General features: G+C 45.8%; 1 protein-coding gene across 6 annotated transcripts in view; it reads right to left on the bottom strand.

Annotated features, from left to right (window-relative positions):
- NUMA1 (nuclear mitotic apparatus protein 1) overlaps nt 1-16735 on the bottom strand; it is a 74139-nt gene that overhangs the window by 24771 nt on the left and 32633 nt on the right. For 3 of the 6 annotated variants that reach the window (XM_036859260.1, XM_036859266.1, XM_036859265.1), the window contains exons 1-3: nt 11397-11553; nt 5972-6045; nt 991-1076 (exon numbers count right to left, since the gene is read on the bottom strand). In XM_036859260.1, coding sequence (XP_036715155.1) covers nt 991-1076; nt 5972-6013 — 128 coding nt within the window. In that variant the 5' untranslated portion in view covers nt 6014-6045; nt 11397-11553. Of the gene's footprint in view, nt 1-990; nt 1077-5971; nt 6046-11396; nt 11554-11887; nt 12069-12233; nt 12335-16735 lie in introns of those variants that run through there. The other 3 variants (XM_036859264.1, XM_036859262.1, XM_036859261.1) reach the window with 3 other exon arrangements.

Below are 16735 nucleotides of genomic sequence, written 5' to 3'. Positions count from 1 at the left end.
TTGGTCTGAGGGACCCCCGTCTATTGTGCTTCCCTTTAAACAGGGAGGGTCAGTCCTCTCCATTGTCCCCCCAGTTCCTTATATCATGGCTGGCCTCTACTTTTGCCCATAGCACAAAGAAGTAAGGAGTTTGTCAGTTTTGCCCTTCATAATTCCTAAAAGTTGAGGATACAGGAAAAAGGGTGAACCATATGAGCTTTAAAAAGATAAATGTAGGTAGGTTACAGCTTGACCCGTCTTTGCTGGGTTCCAGAAAGGTAAGATATGAGGAGGCCCCACTCCACTCATTTCCCAGATAACTGTGAAGTTCAAAGGAAATGTGCTAAAGACACGGATATAAAATGAAAAGGCCTAAACTAAAATCCTGGCTACATGACAACAAGTAGCTTATCTAATGCTAATCGACCTCACAAAGCAAGTTAATGAGGCAGGTGAAAACCCCGGGAATGCTATATAATGGGTTAGAGAGGGGCATGTCTGTGCTGTGCTAACAAGTTAGAGATTTTTAGGCGCTGCTTACTTCCCTCAAGTTTAAAAGCTTCCCCTAAAAAATAAAAAATAAAAAATAAAAAAATAAAAAAATAAAGCTTCCCCTTTCTTCTTCCTGGGCCTACAGGTTGCAAAGAGGGCTTGTGAGATAAGGATGAGTCACGAAAAGAGGGCTGTAGAAGATTCCCATTGAGACAGAAGACGGAGCCCCAGAGCAGGCTCCCGGAACACTGTGAGAACACGGAGACTTGGAGGCTCTTCTGCGAAAGAGTGAGGAAGCCTTAGGATGGGACAAGAGTGAAACCTCTCTCATAAAGACACACAGTGACTGGAGAACGAGGTCAATGTGTTCTTGCCTCTGGGGCCCACACTGGCTTAGACATCCCAGTCCTGCGGTGCTTTCTGGTCACAGCTGTCAACAAGGAAAGGAAACAAATGCAGTCCCCACCCCAGCACGCAGCTTCACGTGAGAGGCTGGAGAGGGATGTGGCACAAACTCACATGCTGTCAATGATCCTGAGGAAGACGCTGCAGTCCTGGAGCTGCAGCACGGCCTCCACGGGGTCAGCCACGTGTAGACTGTTCACCTGCGAGGCAAAGGGAAGAGCCTGGTGAAGCCGTCATAAGTGCAAGAAGCCCCGGTGGGGCGGGGGGGGGGGGCGTTCCACTCCCTTCCCCAGGTGTTAACAATTCTGTTTGTTCCAACTGTCTATAGTTGTAACTAAAGGAATGAGAGAACAGGTGATTCTAGGACTTTTAACTTCCAACTCATCCACTAACAGCCACCTGAATGCCGCCATCAGAGTCTTTCCTTTGGCTTCCACTAAATAAGAGCTTAAATTCTCCCAGAATGTTCCAGCACTTGGAGTGTACTTTAAATATAATTAGGCATAAAATGGTTCTACAAGAGTACTGATAGTCTCTAGAAGAAAATCGTACCACCACTGCCTCTGGAGAGAGGAACTTGATGGCTGGGAGTTGAGGCAGGAAAAAGGCTTTTTATACTATAGCCCTTTGTATCTCTTGAATGGTTACATTATAAACCTTTGTAGCTCAAATTTTTACATTACAGCCCTTTGTATATCTTGAATTTTATAGCTCTTGAAATTTGAATTTTGCGTCTACTCAAAATTTAAATTATATACTACGTATATTTTATATACTCCCACACAGATATAAAATCTTGTGATTGATGCATTTTTAAATTCTTTCCAGACATGAAACTTCAGCTGAGGCAGGGAGAAATGATGAGGGAACAAGATAATAAGAAGGAGGGAAGAAGGGAAAGAAAAGCTAGGAACCCCAAAGAAAAACTTGTCAATTCTGATCCAATGGCCTCTCCCTTTCCTTGCCTTCAGGCAGACATTCATCTAAATCAGTCTTTCCCACTAGAAAGTTCACCAGCAGTCACATGCAAATGAATCAGGTACACAGGTTATTCAACAAGCATATATGGTTGACTTCTACAGGAAAACCTCATGAATTCCGCAGGTACCAAGTTCAGAAGCCCGGGCTGAAGTTCACCTTTGTAGTACCTTATTAGGAAGGAAGGGTCTGCTAAGTCAATCAATCACATATGCAAGACTGAGGGAGAAGGGAGACTTATCCTGCTTTACAAGTTATTTTTAAAAACTTCAGCATAGTGGTTATGCACAAACGAGTAGATTCTATTTATAAATGTGCTCTTTATTTTTTTTAATTGAAGTATAGCTGATTTACAATATCCTGTTAGTTTCATAGTGATTCAGTATTTTTGCAGATTATCCTTCATTATAGGTTATTACAAGATAATGGGTATAATTCCCTGTGCTATACCATATACCCTTGTTGCTTATCTATTTATGTGTAGTAGTTTTGTATCTGTTAATCGCTTACCCCTAATGTGTCCCTCCCACTTAAATGTGCTCTTCAACAGGCACTGGGCTGGGGGCTCCCAGACAAGGATTTTTGAGTCCAGCTCCTCCACTAACTTGCCAGGAACCTTTGATATCAACTTTGTTTCTTTCTGTGACTGTTTTCTCACTTGTCAAACTTATCTACCTTAAAGGACCAGTGTGTGTTCAAATGGGATTGTGAATGCAAGAACACATTACGAAATAAAAGTAATAAATGCAAAGCACTATTATGGTTATGAAGTAGATCCAGCAACACTTCTACTTCTTAGCAGTTAAATTAGCTGACTGCACTGGAGGATCATGAGGATTAAAAAAAAAAAAAATCAGTGATTCAGCTACAGAAATGATAGTACTTATTTCCATTTAATAATTTTATATTAGAAAAACTTCTAGATAAATCTAAATTAAAATAGGTTGAGGGACTTCCCTGGTGGCACAGTGGTTAAGAATCCACCTGCCAATGCAGGGGACATGGGTTCGAGCCCTGGTCCGGGAAGATCCCACATGCCGTGGAGCAACTAAGCCTGGGAGCCACAACTACTGAGCCTGCACTCTAGACCTCGCAAGCCATAACTACTAAGCCCGTGCACCTAGAGCCCGTGCTCCGCAACAAGAGAAGCCACCACAATGAGAAGCCTGCGCACCACAACGAAGAGCAGCCCCTGCTCGCTGCCAACTAGAGAAAGCCTGCGCGCAGCAACGAAGACCCAACACAGCCAAAAATAAATAAATTTACTAAAAAATTTTTAAAAAATAGGTTGAAAGTAAAAAAAAATTTTAAGTGCAGAATATAAAATACGACCTCTCACTGGACTCTTAAAGATAATAATTTATACCACCTTTGGGGGGGGTGCTTAATCTAATTAGAAAAGGCCAGTGTGAATTTTCTAGGAAGACTGAATATTCCAGGCCAAGGTCCCTTTCTACCTGCTGAAAATGAAGAGACTGCACGACTTAAAGCATCCAAAAACCATCTTCTTTTAATATCTGCAATCTAGGTAAAACATTCAAGGGCTGTGAATGCTCGTTCGCTAACAAGATTGAAAAAAATCGTACCAGTTAGCTGATTTAAAGTCACTTAAGGAATCTGGATTCATCTCATACCAATTAAGTAATAATCCAGCGATAGTTTCTTTCATGGATATAAAAATGTATTTTCTTCCTGTGCATTATTTTGCTCTCAAATGATAAATCATTTAAAAGTTGAAGAAGTGAAGAAGCTCCTTTATCTCTAGTCAGGGTATAAAACGTGAGTGAGGACCAAGCTCACTGAAGAACTGCCTGTAAGGCTTTCCGGGTCATTTAAGGTTGCTGAATCTTTTTTTTTTTTTTAATAAATTTGTTTATTTGATTTTGGCTGTGTTGGGTCTTCGTTGCTGCACGCGGGCTTTCTCTAGTTGCGGCGAGCGGGGGCTACTCTTCGTTGCGTGGACCATTCATTGCAGTGGCTTCTCTTGTTGCGGAGCATGGGCTCTAGGGCAAGAGCGCTCAATAGCTGTGGCTCGCGGGCTCTAGAGTGCAAGCTCAGGAGTCGTGGCGCACGGGCTTAGTTGCTCTGCGGCGCACGGGCTTAGTTGCTCTGCGGCATGTGGGATCTTCCCGGACCAGGGCTCAAACCCATGTTCCCTGCATTGGCAGGCGGATTCTTAACCACTTCGCCACCAGGGAAGTCCCAAAGGTTGTTGAATCTTAAAGTTCCCTATATTCCCTATAACAATATACTCATTATAATTGCTGGGTACAGAATAACTTCAAGCCATACTTTAAGTTAAATAAAATATACATTTATTTTTACATTAGAAAATAAATTACTGAAAATTTGGAAAACAGAAAAACTCCACTCACTAGTATTTTAATACATGCACTTTCAGCATTTTGATATATTTCTTTCTAGTCTTTTTTCCTAAGTCGTTTTTTAAAAAAATCACAGTTGTGATTGTCATATGCGTGTGTTCTATGCCACTTTTCTCGCTATCAAGCATTATTCCATGTTGCTACAGTGTCATAAAATCCACTTTAGCTGCCTAACTTTTGTTTAAACTGAAAGATTATATCTAACTATATTTTAATATATTAATGCATGTTCATTGTGATTTTTGAGAAAAGTATACAAGTATCTACTGTTAAATAAAACTAGTCTTGTGTCTGTTTTTCTCTGTAAAGGTAGCAGTCACTATAAAAACAAGCCTAGGACCAAAATAAATAAACTGATAAACTTAAAACAACGTGACTAAAGGATCCCCTAATATTCAGTTAATCTACTGAACTAGACAGAGACACAATCCAACCAGCCTTCTCCTGGGGAAGAGGAGGAAGAGATAATGTTTCTAATACAGACATAAAACACTGAAATGTAAATATAAAATATAAATATAAAACAACCATTTTAAACTGTACAACTAAAGTTTGCATCTATTTCAGAAACTGAAGACTAAGGATGCACATTTTGTACGCTAAATACATACTTCCTGACTACAGATTTGACAGTGATTAAAGACCCTGTTTTATTAAACCCCCACCCTCCTTGGAAATTAAAAATTCATTTCCTTTAAAGATTCTATACTTCTTTCTTGAAGTTGGCTCTTTAATTGGCCCTGATTGGTCAATAGTCAGGGTGACTACTAAAATACCCTTTACCAAATAGCATACCCAGGCAATATTTTATTTATTTATTTATTTTTTGGCTGCTCTGTGCAGCACGCGGAATCTTAGTTCCCCAACCAGGGATCAAACCCATGCTGCCGGCAGTGGAAGTGCAGAGTCTTAACCACTGCACTGCCCGGGAAGTCCCCCAGGCAATATTTTAATAGTTAAGTGCTTTTTACAGACATTATCTTATTATCCTCACAATAATGATTATTATTTTATTTTTAGAATATATTAAAAAAAATTTTTTTCTTTCCATTTTAAAAATGAGGTGCTGAGAGACTAAGTAACTTGTCTTGGGTCACACAGGCTAGAGCAATGATTCTAAGCTGGGCTGTCTGACTCTAAGGCCCATGCGTGTCATCGTTACACTCCGTGGCCTCTTCTGTTTCTCTGTAGTTCCCAATGCTCAGCATTATTTTTTCATTTGCCATTGTCTTGGGCAGAAGTATATGAAAAGACCTAGCAGAAGAATTTTGGTGAAGTAATCAAGAAGGCACCAAGAGGACAATGGAAGCTCACAGAAACATGGTAAGGAGAGCCAGGAGAACCTTGCCCTGAGATTAAAGGCCTTTCAAGACCAAAGTCCCTACACACCACTGAAATTCAGTGTCAACGCTTTTTCAGAAACATGCACAAGGAAATGCACAAAAAATGGGTTTCCATGCTGCTCTGCAGCCACCCTTCCCATGACCAAAAAGGAATAATATACCTCAGAGAAGCCTTTTCTAAGCTACACAAGTTGTGGATCACATGTCAGCAGCAACATCACTGAAAATAATAAAAGTTAAAAACTAAGGGGAAAGGCAAAGGAAAACTGTATTTCCTTTGTCTGGAGAGGAGAAGACTCTACATAGCCCTGACTCCTAGAAAACTCCTTTCTCACCTCTCCCAAGCCTCCTGGAAAAGTTTGGCATACAAAGGAGAGGAAGACCACTCACCCAAGAGAGGAGTGCAGCTGCCCGGGTGGCATGGAGCGTCATCTTGCTGAAACCAGACGGTCACCCCGATGCACCTGGAACCCAACAGAAGAGGCAGTACAGTTAATTATATCAGATATCCACGATGAAGGAAGAGGGGGGAAATGGTTTCACTTACCGGCTCTGAACACTTAAATAAGTCACTCTTCACTTGGCACTTAATCTACCAAGGGACCATGGGAGTTTTTAGAAAGCTCAGAGTACACATCAAAATTACTATAAAACTTACTGTGTCACAGCTGACAATAAAGAATCCTGTATTCAATTCAATGTCCACAAGCTCTACACACAATCTCTCTGTCCCTTAGAAAATACAACATTCAAAGCTGGACTTCAACCCTACTCTTTGGGATGTGGTGCCCTTAAAACATGGAACAAACATGGTTTTTCAGACACACCTAGGTGTGAATGTTGATTCCATGTCTTGTGACCTTGTACAAGTAGCATAACTTCTTTTAGCCTCAGTTTCCTCATCTGCAAAATGGGACCTGCAAAAACCTCTCTGGGTTACTGTGATGCTTCAAGATAAAGCAAACAGCACAGTACCTGGCACACAGTAGGTATTCAATAAATGATCACTGTTCTTAAGCAAAAAGGTTGATGTCTGGCTCTTTCTGCAGGTCCCCAAAGTCTACCTAATAAACAATAACCAAGTCCTTGGGGGAAACCACTTCAAATTCTGGATTTTTATATCTCCCACAAAAATGTCAAAGACGTATTTCAAATGGGAGACTGGATGAAGCCAAATCCAATTCTGGCGGAGATCCCATGGGACATTCAATGAAAGATTAGGTACTGGTCCTGGTATTCTTACGCCAATTTCCCTTCCCAGTGGGAATCAGCCATCTGTCTGCTAACCTGCTCAAGAGACCATGGACATGGTGACTAAATATTCCCCAACACCTCTTAGCAGGCCCCCATAATTCCCACAAATCTTCCAGGGAGTAATCAGCCCTACCACCTGCCTCCTACTGCCACAGGTGTGCTAAGTTTGTCACTACTCCAGTAGAAGAAGGAACAAGAGTGGTAAGAGCTGCATCACCTATAACTCTCCCCACATATCAGCATCTCCAAGATGTGGGTTCTGTGGAACCAACATTTGCTAAGTACTTTCTGAATACAAAGTGCTGGGGATAAGAAAGACACCATTCTTGTCCATAAAGTGCTCACTGTCTAATAGGGGAAAGAGATACATAAATCTAATAATCCACTACCCATCATCTCTTGAGGCCTTCCTATGCAAGTGTACTCTGCTTTATCAACCAACCAAAAAGGTTATTTTCTTAGTCCTTACATATGTTCATCCTGTGCTGGAAGCTTCGTGGGAAATGGGAGACAATGACATAGTCCCTGCTTTGAGGGGCTTACAGCATGGTGAGGAGTAAAGTTAAACATACAAGAAGCGGACTTCCCAGGGCTTCCCTGGTGGTGCAGTGCTTAAGAATCCGCCTGCCAATGCAGGAGGCACGGGTTCAAGCCCTGGTCCGGGAAGATCCCACATGCCACAGAACAACTAAGACCATGCGCCACAACTACTGAGCCTGCGCTCTAGAGCCCATGAGCCACAACTACTGAGCCCATGTGCCACAACTACTGAAGCCTGCATGCCTAGAGCCCATGCTCCCAACAAGAGAAGCCACCACAATGAGAAGCCCGCGCACCACAACGAAGAGTAGCCCCCGCTCGCCACAAGAGAAAAGCCTGCGTGCCGCAACGAAGACCCAACGCAGCCAAAAATAAAATAAAATAAATTTATTTAAAAAAAAAAAGAAGCGACTTCCCTGGTGGCGCAGTGGTTAAGAATCCGCCTGCCAATGCAGGGGACACAGGTTCGAGCCCTGGTCTAGGAAGATCCCACATGCCACTGAGCAACTAAGCCTGTGCACCACAACTACTGAGCCTGCACTCTACAGCCTGCGAGCAACAACTACTGAAGCCCGCGCATGTGCCTAGAGCCCGTGCTCCACAACAAGGGAAGCCACTGCAATGAGAAGCCCGCGCACCTCAAGGAAGAGTAGCCCCTGCTCACCGCAGCTAGAGAAAGCCCGTGGGCAGCAACGAAGACCCAACGCAGCCAAAAATAAAATAATTTTAAAAAACATACGAGAAGCATGAAATAATAGAAGAAAATAATTAAATGCTTAATATAACTAAATGCTAATTATAATTAATTGCTTCCTGACCCTGCAAAACCCAACGTGATTCCACCTGTCATACAAACATCACAGTCTTGGAAATGAGCCAATTCACCTAGGCTTTGGCAAAAGCAAGTGAAGTGATTAAGGGAGTTCTCAGGACGGCAGAGAAGCTAAGGGGCCTATGTTTACCTCAGTTTTGGATGATTTTCATCCAGCATGGCCTATCTGTGGGCACTGACTGCCTTGCTCCCTAGGTAGGATGAAGGCAGATAAGGCTCAACTACTGCACTGCAAAAAGGCTTTTCTGGTGGTTGGCCAACCTAAAGTTAGAAGGACCATGCTTGGCCCTTGGAGTGAGGGCAGAAATGTCCAGATGCTCTACTGGGGCTTCTTTAGGGCGGGGGGGGGGGGGGGGGGGGAGAAAAAAGGTCTGAGCAACTCAGGAACAAGGGAAATGAGGCCCAGATCACCTCCCTGTCATCCCCACTGCTGCCTCTAGACTCGCTATCCTTTTGGTGAGGCCCAAAACTTCAGTCAAATTTTATTTGCAACCGGAGGTAGATCCTGCCCCCTCTGAGAGATTCCACAGCTGTGTTGCTAAAAATGACCTGACCAACCTCTTCCCTTTATCTCAGAGGCAAAACATACAACCCTTATGTCCTCCCAGGGGAGCCTGTCTAAAACTGGTGTCAAGGCCAAATGCCTTCTTCTGTGCTCCACAGGCACAGGAACAGGCAGAATCCAATACTCAACATGAGGCAAGACCTTATCAGCTCAAATCCCATAGAGGGGCACTTTCTCAGAGACAGGACACTTTTAGGGCTTTTAGGGCAGCCCAGCCCTTCACTCTTCTCCAGGTAATGAATGACTGAAGCCAGTGGCACAGCTAGTCCTCGGCACTGGGACTACAACTTTAAGCAGGCCTTGGCTTGGAACCTAGGGCGCCCAGCCAGAGCACCATCCTCCACACCCTCCCCCTGAAATCTGAGGCAGGCCCCACCCAGAAGACTGGGTGATGGTGACTGAAAAACAGATCCCCGCAACTGTAGCCTGGAACCATTTCACACAAGGGTCTGCTAAGATTCACCCCCAACTGAAACAGGCAACTCCTCATCCCCACCACCCCTGATCAACAAACAAAATCTCAAAATGCAGGCCCTCTGTGGACACGTTCAGAGTTCCTACCTACCTCTTTCTTTGAAAAGAAGTGCCCCGTAAGAGAAGGCACCCTCTCTTTTCTCTGGGCTCAAGAAGGAACCAAGACACAGAAGCAGCTGCCTTATAAACTAAAGGCCTTGCATCCTCTTTACATTTTCAAATCTGACATAATATAACTCCCTCACATCAGGATCAATTCCCACATTTACAGTAATCCCTCTATGTTTCCAGAGAAGATATATCAGGACAAGGAACTTGATACTCAAGAGATACGCTGGCACCTGGCCTGTACCCTCTCTGGGTCTTAAAGAGTTAAAACCTAGTCCTGGTTTCGTACCAGGGCTGAAGCTAATGCAAACCACCTGCTCAGATGCAAGGACCAGGACTGGAGGGTCAGGTTGCTGAGCTCTGGGGTCTGTTCTGGAAAAGCTTCAGTTTTAAGGGTTGACCAAGTGATAGGCCAAAGGCCAGAGGTCTGAGTTGTGGCAGCACTGCCCTCCTTACTCCCCGCCCCTCAACTTGGGTGCCAGCTCCTTTTGAGACCACCTCTTAGCCACTTACTGACCTCCTAAACACCAGCCCTACCCCAAGATAACACCAAAGTAATCTTTGGTCTCAGAGAGCTGTAGAACTATACTGATCACTCAGCCCACGGGCCCTTACCTCCCTCATTCTTTCAGGTGCTAGCTCCCATTCCCAGAATTTCAGGACCCAAAGCCCACACAAACTCTCACCTCAAAGGTTCCTGCCCTAAGACCCACCCCCTCTCTACGGTGGGTTCCAAAGGCTCACAGGCTCACCACTCATAAGGGAAATGGCTTTCCCAATTCTGTGCCCACGTTCAATAGCAAGATTTACCACTGCTTACCCAAACAGCCTGCCTGCCTGTAGCCATAAGCACTCCAAGCTCTGTATACCTTTCTAAAAGGGATACCACCACCATCTGAGAGACCGCCCCATCCAAAGAGTGAACACCCTAACCTTGAGGGCGTTCTCCTCTGACAGGTGAGGAGGCACAGTCAAGCAAGCACTCAGACCTCATCTGGTAGGTTACCCCAGAGCAGCCCAACAAAGGGCAAGCCATGTCATCACTGGCTAACTTGTCGTAAGTAACAGGACAGGAAATATCTTGCTGGTACATCCCCTGGCTCCGAGGAGGTAGGGCCCAAGGACCAGCAGCTCCAAGAGAAGCCAAGGAAGGAAAAACACAATCCTTTTCAACCCCTGGGGACCTGGGGAGTTCTGAGCAGGATGTCTTGTGCAAGTCCAAAGAGGTTTTCTGCACCCCTGAGGTCAGGGCAAACCAGCTTGCTGGATGTATTCCCTGAGCCCTCTCAGGGGCTCACTGTGGACTCAGGCCTCCCCCTCTTCACACAGACCATCCCCTCTGTGTAGCCTAGAATTTGGCCCAGAGTCCTGGTGAGGAACACGAGAAGAATTGCAAGGGAAACCAAGGTTTCCCTGGTTTCTTCCAAGTGGCTTACTGTTATCGCCCTTCCCCCCATGCTCTGGAGGGTCCAGATCAGAAGGCCGTGGGCACAAGGGCTGCAATCATGAACCAGATCTGGGGCCTAGAGCCACAGACTACACACGCACACCCAAGTTCACTCCAGCAGTTCATCAGCACCTGCCCCACTGCTATATTCACACCCCCCCGCCCCCGTCCCTACCGGCTGACGAAATGAACCTTTTCCACTCCCCACCACTGCGTACACACCCAGGCCTCTCTCGGGAATGGAGACGCTCCCCCGAGCTGTCTACAGCTCAACGTGCAGGCGCACACGCTTTCCCCCCTCTGAACAAAAACACGCTGACATCTACGCGAGGGTTGAAGAAAGCAACCCTTTGCTCTGAAAGGCGCCAACTCCCGGATGTTGGCAAGCTCTGCTCCCAGCGCCTGTTTCAGACTGTTTACTTGCTCTCCCTCTCTTCTCCCTCCCCTTCAAGGATGGCGCAGGAAAGGGAGGTGAAGAGGGGAGTCCACCGCACCCCCTCCTCCATGTTTGAACAAAAACCCAGAGAAACAGTGAGGGAGGGAAAGTCTCAGCGTGGGGGTGGGGGTGGGGGTGGGGGTGGGGGGGTGGCCTTACCAGACTCCCAAAGCCACACGTATCTACAGGTTCTAATCCGCCATTAGCACTTAAATCTTGAAAGGAGAGGAGGAAGGGGGGGGTCTAGTGGAAAGTAACCCCACACACAAAAGAAAAGTTGTTGGTTTCTTCTCAGCCTGGCAGGAGCGATCTTCCTGGCTGACAGCCAGAAGTGCGTCACAACCAGGAGTCTGCTTTCTTTAAAGGCGCAGCAAGCTTCCGCGATCCGGGAGCGCAGGCGAAGCAGGGAACTCTCAGCGAGGGGGGGAGGGGCGGCAGTCGGGGGCAAGGAGGAGGGGGCCCTGGAGCACTGGAGAGGTGGGGCTGCTAAGGCTTCGCCCGCAAACAAGAGACTAGGGCTCATGGGGGGTGGGGTGCGGGTGGGGGAGGAGCCGGCAGACAAAAGTACTGAACTGAAACAGTGGCGAGAGCCAAAGCAAATTGTGGGGTAAACACACAAAACACACCTCACAGCGGCCTGCCTGACAAACCTGATATCCCCCGGACACTCCCCCTTTGCGCTCTTAAGACAGCAGTGACAGCCTGTCCATCTCTGGCCAGCAGCGGAAGGGTAGGCCACGGGCTGCCCTGATGATTAGATCAGCCCTGCCTGGCGGCGAGCAGGGTAGGGAGGAAGACCCGGGAACAGAGGCTTTGGAGAGCAAGACGCAAGCCCTTTTAAACGGGGGCAGCTTCCTGCCGCTCCAGGGAGCGCTGCGTCTCTAAGCACACAGGCCCCTCGCACACAAAGCAACGGCCTCCTTACGCGGGCGCCGCCTGCCCTGGGACATGGCCGCCCCCGAGCCCGTTCCCCGAGGGAATTTCTCCAGCCCGTACCTTCTGCGTGGCTTGGCCAGGCTGCTGCGCTGCGCCCGCTCCTCCCCCTCGGCCACCCAAACAAGGAGCCCGGGCAGACTGCGGCCCTGGAGCGCAGGCCTGCGCTGTCGTGACTGCGTGCTATTGTCGACTGCGGAATGGCCGCCAAAACCCCAGCTGTGCTGCCAGAACCTAATCCCCTGTTCCGCTGAGCATTCGTGGGGAGGGGCTGAGGGGCCAAGGCACGGGACCTAGTACGGCAGGCACTGGCTGAAGCCCCTTAACACACACAGGCACTGGGAACCAGCGCCGGCATGGCCGAAAAGAAAAGATGTCTGACTCTTAGAAAACAAAACCACCGCGTTTACACCCATTAAACAGTGACCCCGACCAAGACCGCGAGAGAAGCCCACCAGTCATCAGGAAGCCCCTCATCTTCCACTTACACCACAAACATTTATTAAGCACCTACTGTACAAAAGGTACTGCTGGAGGACATTTTAGAGAGCATACAAAGGTGAATTAAACCCAGCATCTATGCTAACTAAGGTGGATTATAATTCTAAGAAATGTGACTTGAAATTGTATTTCAAGACAGCATGTGCTAACTCTCACAAAAAGATACAAAAATTCTAACCAGTTGAGAATAGGGAAGGACTAAAAACTAAGTGATATTTTAATCTGTATCTTAAAACACATAGGTAGAACTTGCCCAGATGGAAATAGAGGGAGAAGTAAGGAAGAAGGGAAAGCAGAAAGAAGGTGTGGAAGTAGTGGAGGAACAGACTTGAAGGGGGAATTGGGGTAAGAGTTGGAGAATCTTAAACTTCAAGAAATCGAATTAAAATCTGGACGTTTATTTTGTTGTTTGTTTTTAGCATAGAGATGTGGTGTGATGAGAAGTGTGCTATGAGATATTATTCTGGTATATAAATGAATGAGACTAGCAGCAGGGAGGTGGGTCACAAGGCTGCCACAACAGGCAGGAGACAGGTGATGAGGACATGGGGGGGTAAGGTAAGAGAAAGTGCAAAGAAGGGGAATGAGAGACACGGTGGAGACAGGATGAAGAGAAGGGAATGACTGGAAGCAGAGGAAGGAATTATAAAAAAGAAAGTGTGAGGGATGGCGGGGAGGACAGAGAGGCCATATATAGAATTAAAATAAGTGTAAAAATGCTAGGGATCATGTTAGAACAAGAGAGAAAACAAGGTGCAATAAATAGCAGCTAATGCTTACTGAGTACATACTATGTGCCAAGCACTGTTCTGCTGGCCTAATGTGTGTTAACTCATAAATCTGAAAAATTCCCTTCGTAGATACTATTATCACTCATCTTTACAGTGAAGAAACTGAGCCACAGAGATAAAATAATTTGCCCAAGATCACACAGCTCATGAATGGCAGGACTCTGATACCACTTGCTGCTCTGTCACCCTGGCAAGTAACCTCTGAGTCTCAGTATTCCTATTTGTAAAACAAGGATAAAGATACTTATAATATTGTGATGAGGATTAAATAACATCTATAAGATGCCCAACACACTGGCTAGCATATAAGGCACAGGGTGGTACTTAACAAAGGTTAATTCCTACTTAGGTATTTTGGCCCCTTGTCACCAAGGTGTCCAAGCAGAAGTTGGCTCACCATTTGTCAGGGAAGCTAGTGGGGTGCTCCTCCCTGAAAGAGATTAGATCCTCAGGATGCTTGTTTTCTTCCATCAGTCTGCCTCTATGGATTTTACTTTAAGGGCAGCTTAAACGTCAGCACCTCGAATATTAACGGATAACGGTGGTTATCTTGGGGAGGAGTTAGATTGTAGGGGACTTTCTACAATATATGTTTCTTTTTATGTTTGAATTTAATTTTAATAACCATGTATTACATTGGTGATCAGAAAACTGTGTCTAGGGCTTCCCTGGTGGCGCAGTGGTTAGGAATCCGCCTGCCAATGCAGGGGACACGGGTTCGAGCCCTGGTCTGGGAAGATCCCACATGCCACGGAGCGACTGGGCCCGTGAGCCACGACTACTGAGCCTGCGCGTCTGGAGCCTGTGCTCCGCAACAAGAGAGGCCATGATAGTGAGAGGCCCGCGCACCGCGATGAAGAGTGGCCCCCACTCGCCGCAACTGGAGAAAGCCCTCGCACAGAAACGAAGACCCAACACAGCCAAAAATAAATAAATTAATTAATTAATTTAAAAAAAAAAAAGTATAATTTGAAAAAATGAATCCATAAATGACAAACTTGATAAATTTGGCCACACAAAAAAAAAAAATAAAAATAAAAAAAAAAAAGAAAACTGTGTCTATATTCTGCATTTGTCACTTGTACTAATTTAACTGTATATGCAGGGAAGTCTTGTTTTCACATCTAGAATGTAAATTCCTCAAGGGCATAACCAGTTCCATCTCTCTATGATCCCCCATAGTACCTAGCACACTAGGGCTCCTTGAATCTGTTCCATTGAACTACATCTGGATGGAAGGTTTCCAAACTCAGCCTTCTGGCCACCAGAGAACGACCGTGGTGAGTGGTGGAGATACTGTGGAGGGGGTCAGACCAAGGTCCATTGCTGCAGAGACCTCCCATGCCCCCGCTTCTTCTCCCAGGCAGGCCCTGTATCCTATTCCTATGGTATCACTTGCAGTCTGTGGTTAGCAATCGCTATTGGTATTCAAAGATGAACCAGGAAAGTAAAGGCAAAGCAAAAAACAAAGCTTTTATAGAAAAGCAAAGTGGCAAACATAATTTAATGACAGGCACGGTCAACACTCCAAAAAAGGTATGCGGTGAAAATAGGAGGCAGGCCTGCTAAAATCACCCTGGCCACATCTGGCACTGTGTCAGCCCTGCTGCTCCCTAGCACATGAAAGAATTGATACTGTGTCTCAAAAGAATACAAGAGGTTCTCCCCCCACCCTCCCTTGGCTCTAAACTCAAGGCAACAGCTTCCAGCTGTGCAGCCTCAGAGGCTCTGAACTCTCCTCTGGAACCTGTCCACCAGAGTTGCCAAGCTTCTGGGCCTGCTCCTCAGGACAGCCCAAGGAGCCAGCGGGGGGCAGTTTCCCCAGCCTCTCCCTCCCCCACCACAGAGCCACTCCTCCCCTCCCCTCCCCTCCCATGGCAGCCAGCCTTCGGAACTTCCCCACCCCTCCTCCCAGCCTAGCCAGGCAATAGGCAGGCCACATGGCTCCTGCTGGATTCCACAGCCCCTGCTCACTGTCCAAAAGACTAAAAGGGATAAGAGTGGTAAAACCATTTTTAAAAGAAAGAGAGAGTGAAAGAAAAAGGAAGAAGGGAAAGAAAATGACACATAACACAAAATTTGGAATAGGCTTCAGAGAGAGGTTGGAGGGGGTTGGTGATGGGTGCAGAATGCACAGGGTGTTTCAAAGGGCCTGGTAATATTACATCTCCTGAGCTGGGTGGTATATGGTGTATGGGTGTTTTATTATTCTTGCTTAAAATGTAAATGTTATAATTTTTTTAAGTGTATTACAATTTTTATAAGTTTAAACAGAAGATGGGAAGGGAGAGATTCCCCTGAGACAGCTCTGGAATGGGTGGTTCTTAATACAAATAATTTGCCTGGCATTCAAGGCCCTCTATGACCTGACCCCGGTCTTACCTTCCAGAGTCATTTACTGCCCTTACCCAAACCCTCCACCCTGCCTGACTGGTCTTCTCACTATCTTCTGAAGTCCCTCTGAACCTCCTACCTCAGCCTACCAGCCTGGAAGGGAAGCTTTCACCGTAGGAAGCTGTAGGCTAAGGGCCAATGAGAGCCTCTCTCTCAGTCCCTACAGGCCCTCCCACGAGGAAAGCTGGCAGGAAAAAATTCTTAGGGATCCATTACCCTATGCAATGCCTTCTAGTCCCTCTTCTGCCACTTGAGGTCCTAGCATAATAAATACATAAAGACTATCATTATTGTTGCTGTTACTGTTGTAATTAATAGCTAACATTTAATGAGCACTTGGTATGTGCCAGACACTATACTAAACGCTTCCGAGCTTTATTTCGTTCAATCCTCATAATAACCCAGTGACATAATAACCCAAAATACTATGATTATCACTATTTTACCGAAAAGGAAACTGGGAGTTAGAAAGATTACATAACTTGCCTAAGGTCACAAAGAGTAAGTGTTAGAGGCAAAATTTGAGCCCACCTTGAGCCCAGGTCCCATCCTCTTACACTTACATGGTCATTTCATCTAATTCTCAGGACAATCTATAAGGTGGGTTTTATTTCTAAAGATGAGGAAATCTGAGGCTCAGGAATTAAGTGACTTAGTCACATAAGTAGTGAGTTATCTATCTGGTCTCTGCACTATTGTCTATTGCTCTTGAATAAGCAATCATTGAATAAGTAAAAAAAAGGTAGCACATTCTCAGTGGCTCAAAGAAGCCTTGTACCTCTACCTCCTAATAAAAATCAACTGTTTAATCAAAAACATTCAACAGTTCCAATTTCAAAAGTAACCACTAAAGGTTTTTTTCTGAAGATGCAATAGCTT

This window comes from Balaenoptera musculus, chromosome 8, assembly GCF_009873245.2.
Source record: "Balaenoptera musculus isolate JJ_BM4_2016_0621 chromosome 8, mBalMus1.pri.v3, whole genome shotgun sequence".
NCBI classification, from domain to species: domain Eukaryota; kingdom Metazoa; phylum Chordata; class Mammalia; order Artiodactyla; family Balaenopteridae; genus Balaenoptera; species Balaenoptera musculus.
Note: the sequence above shows the minus strand (reverse complement) of the source record. Positions and strands in the feature narration are given on the sequence as shown.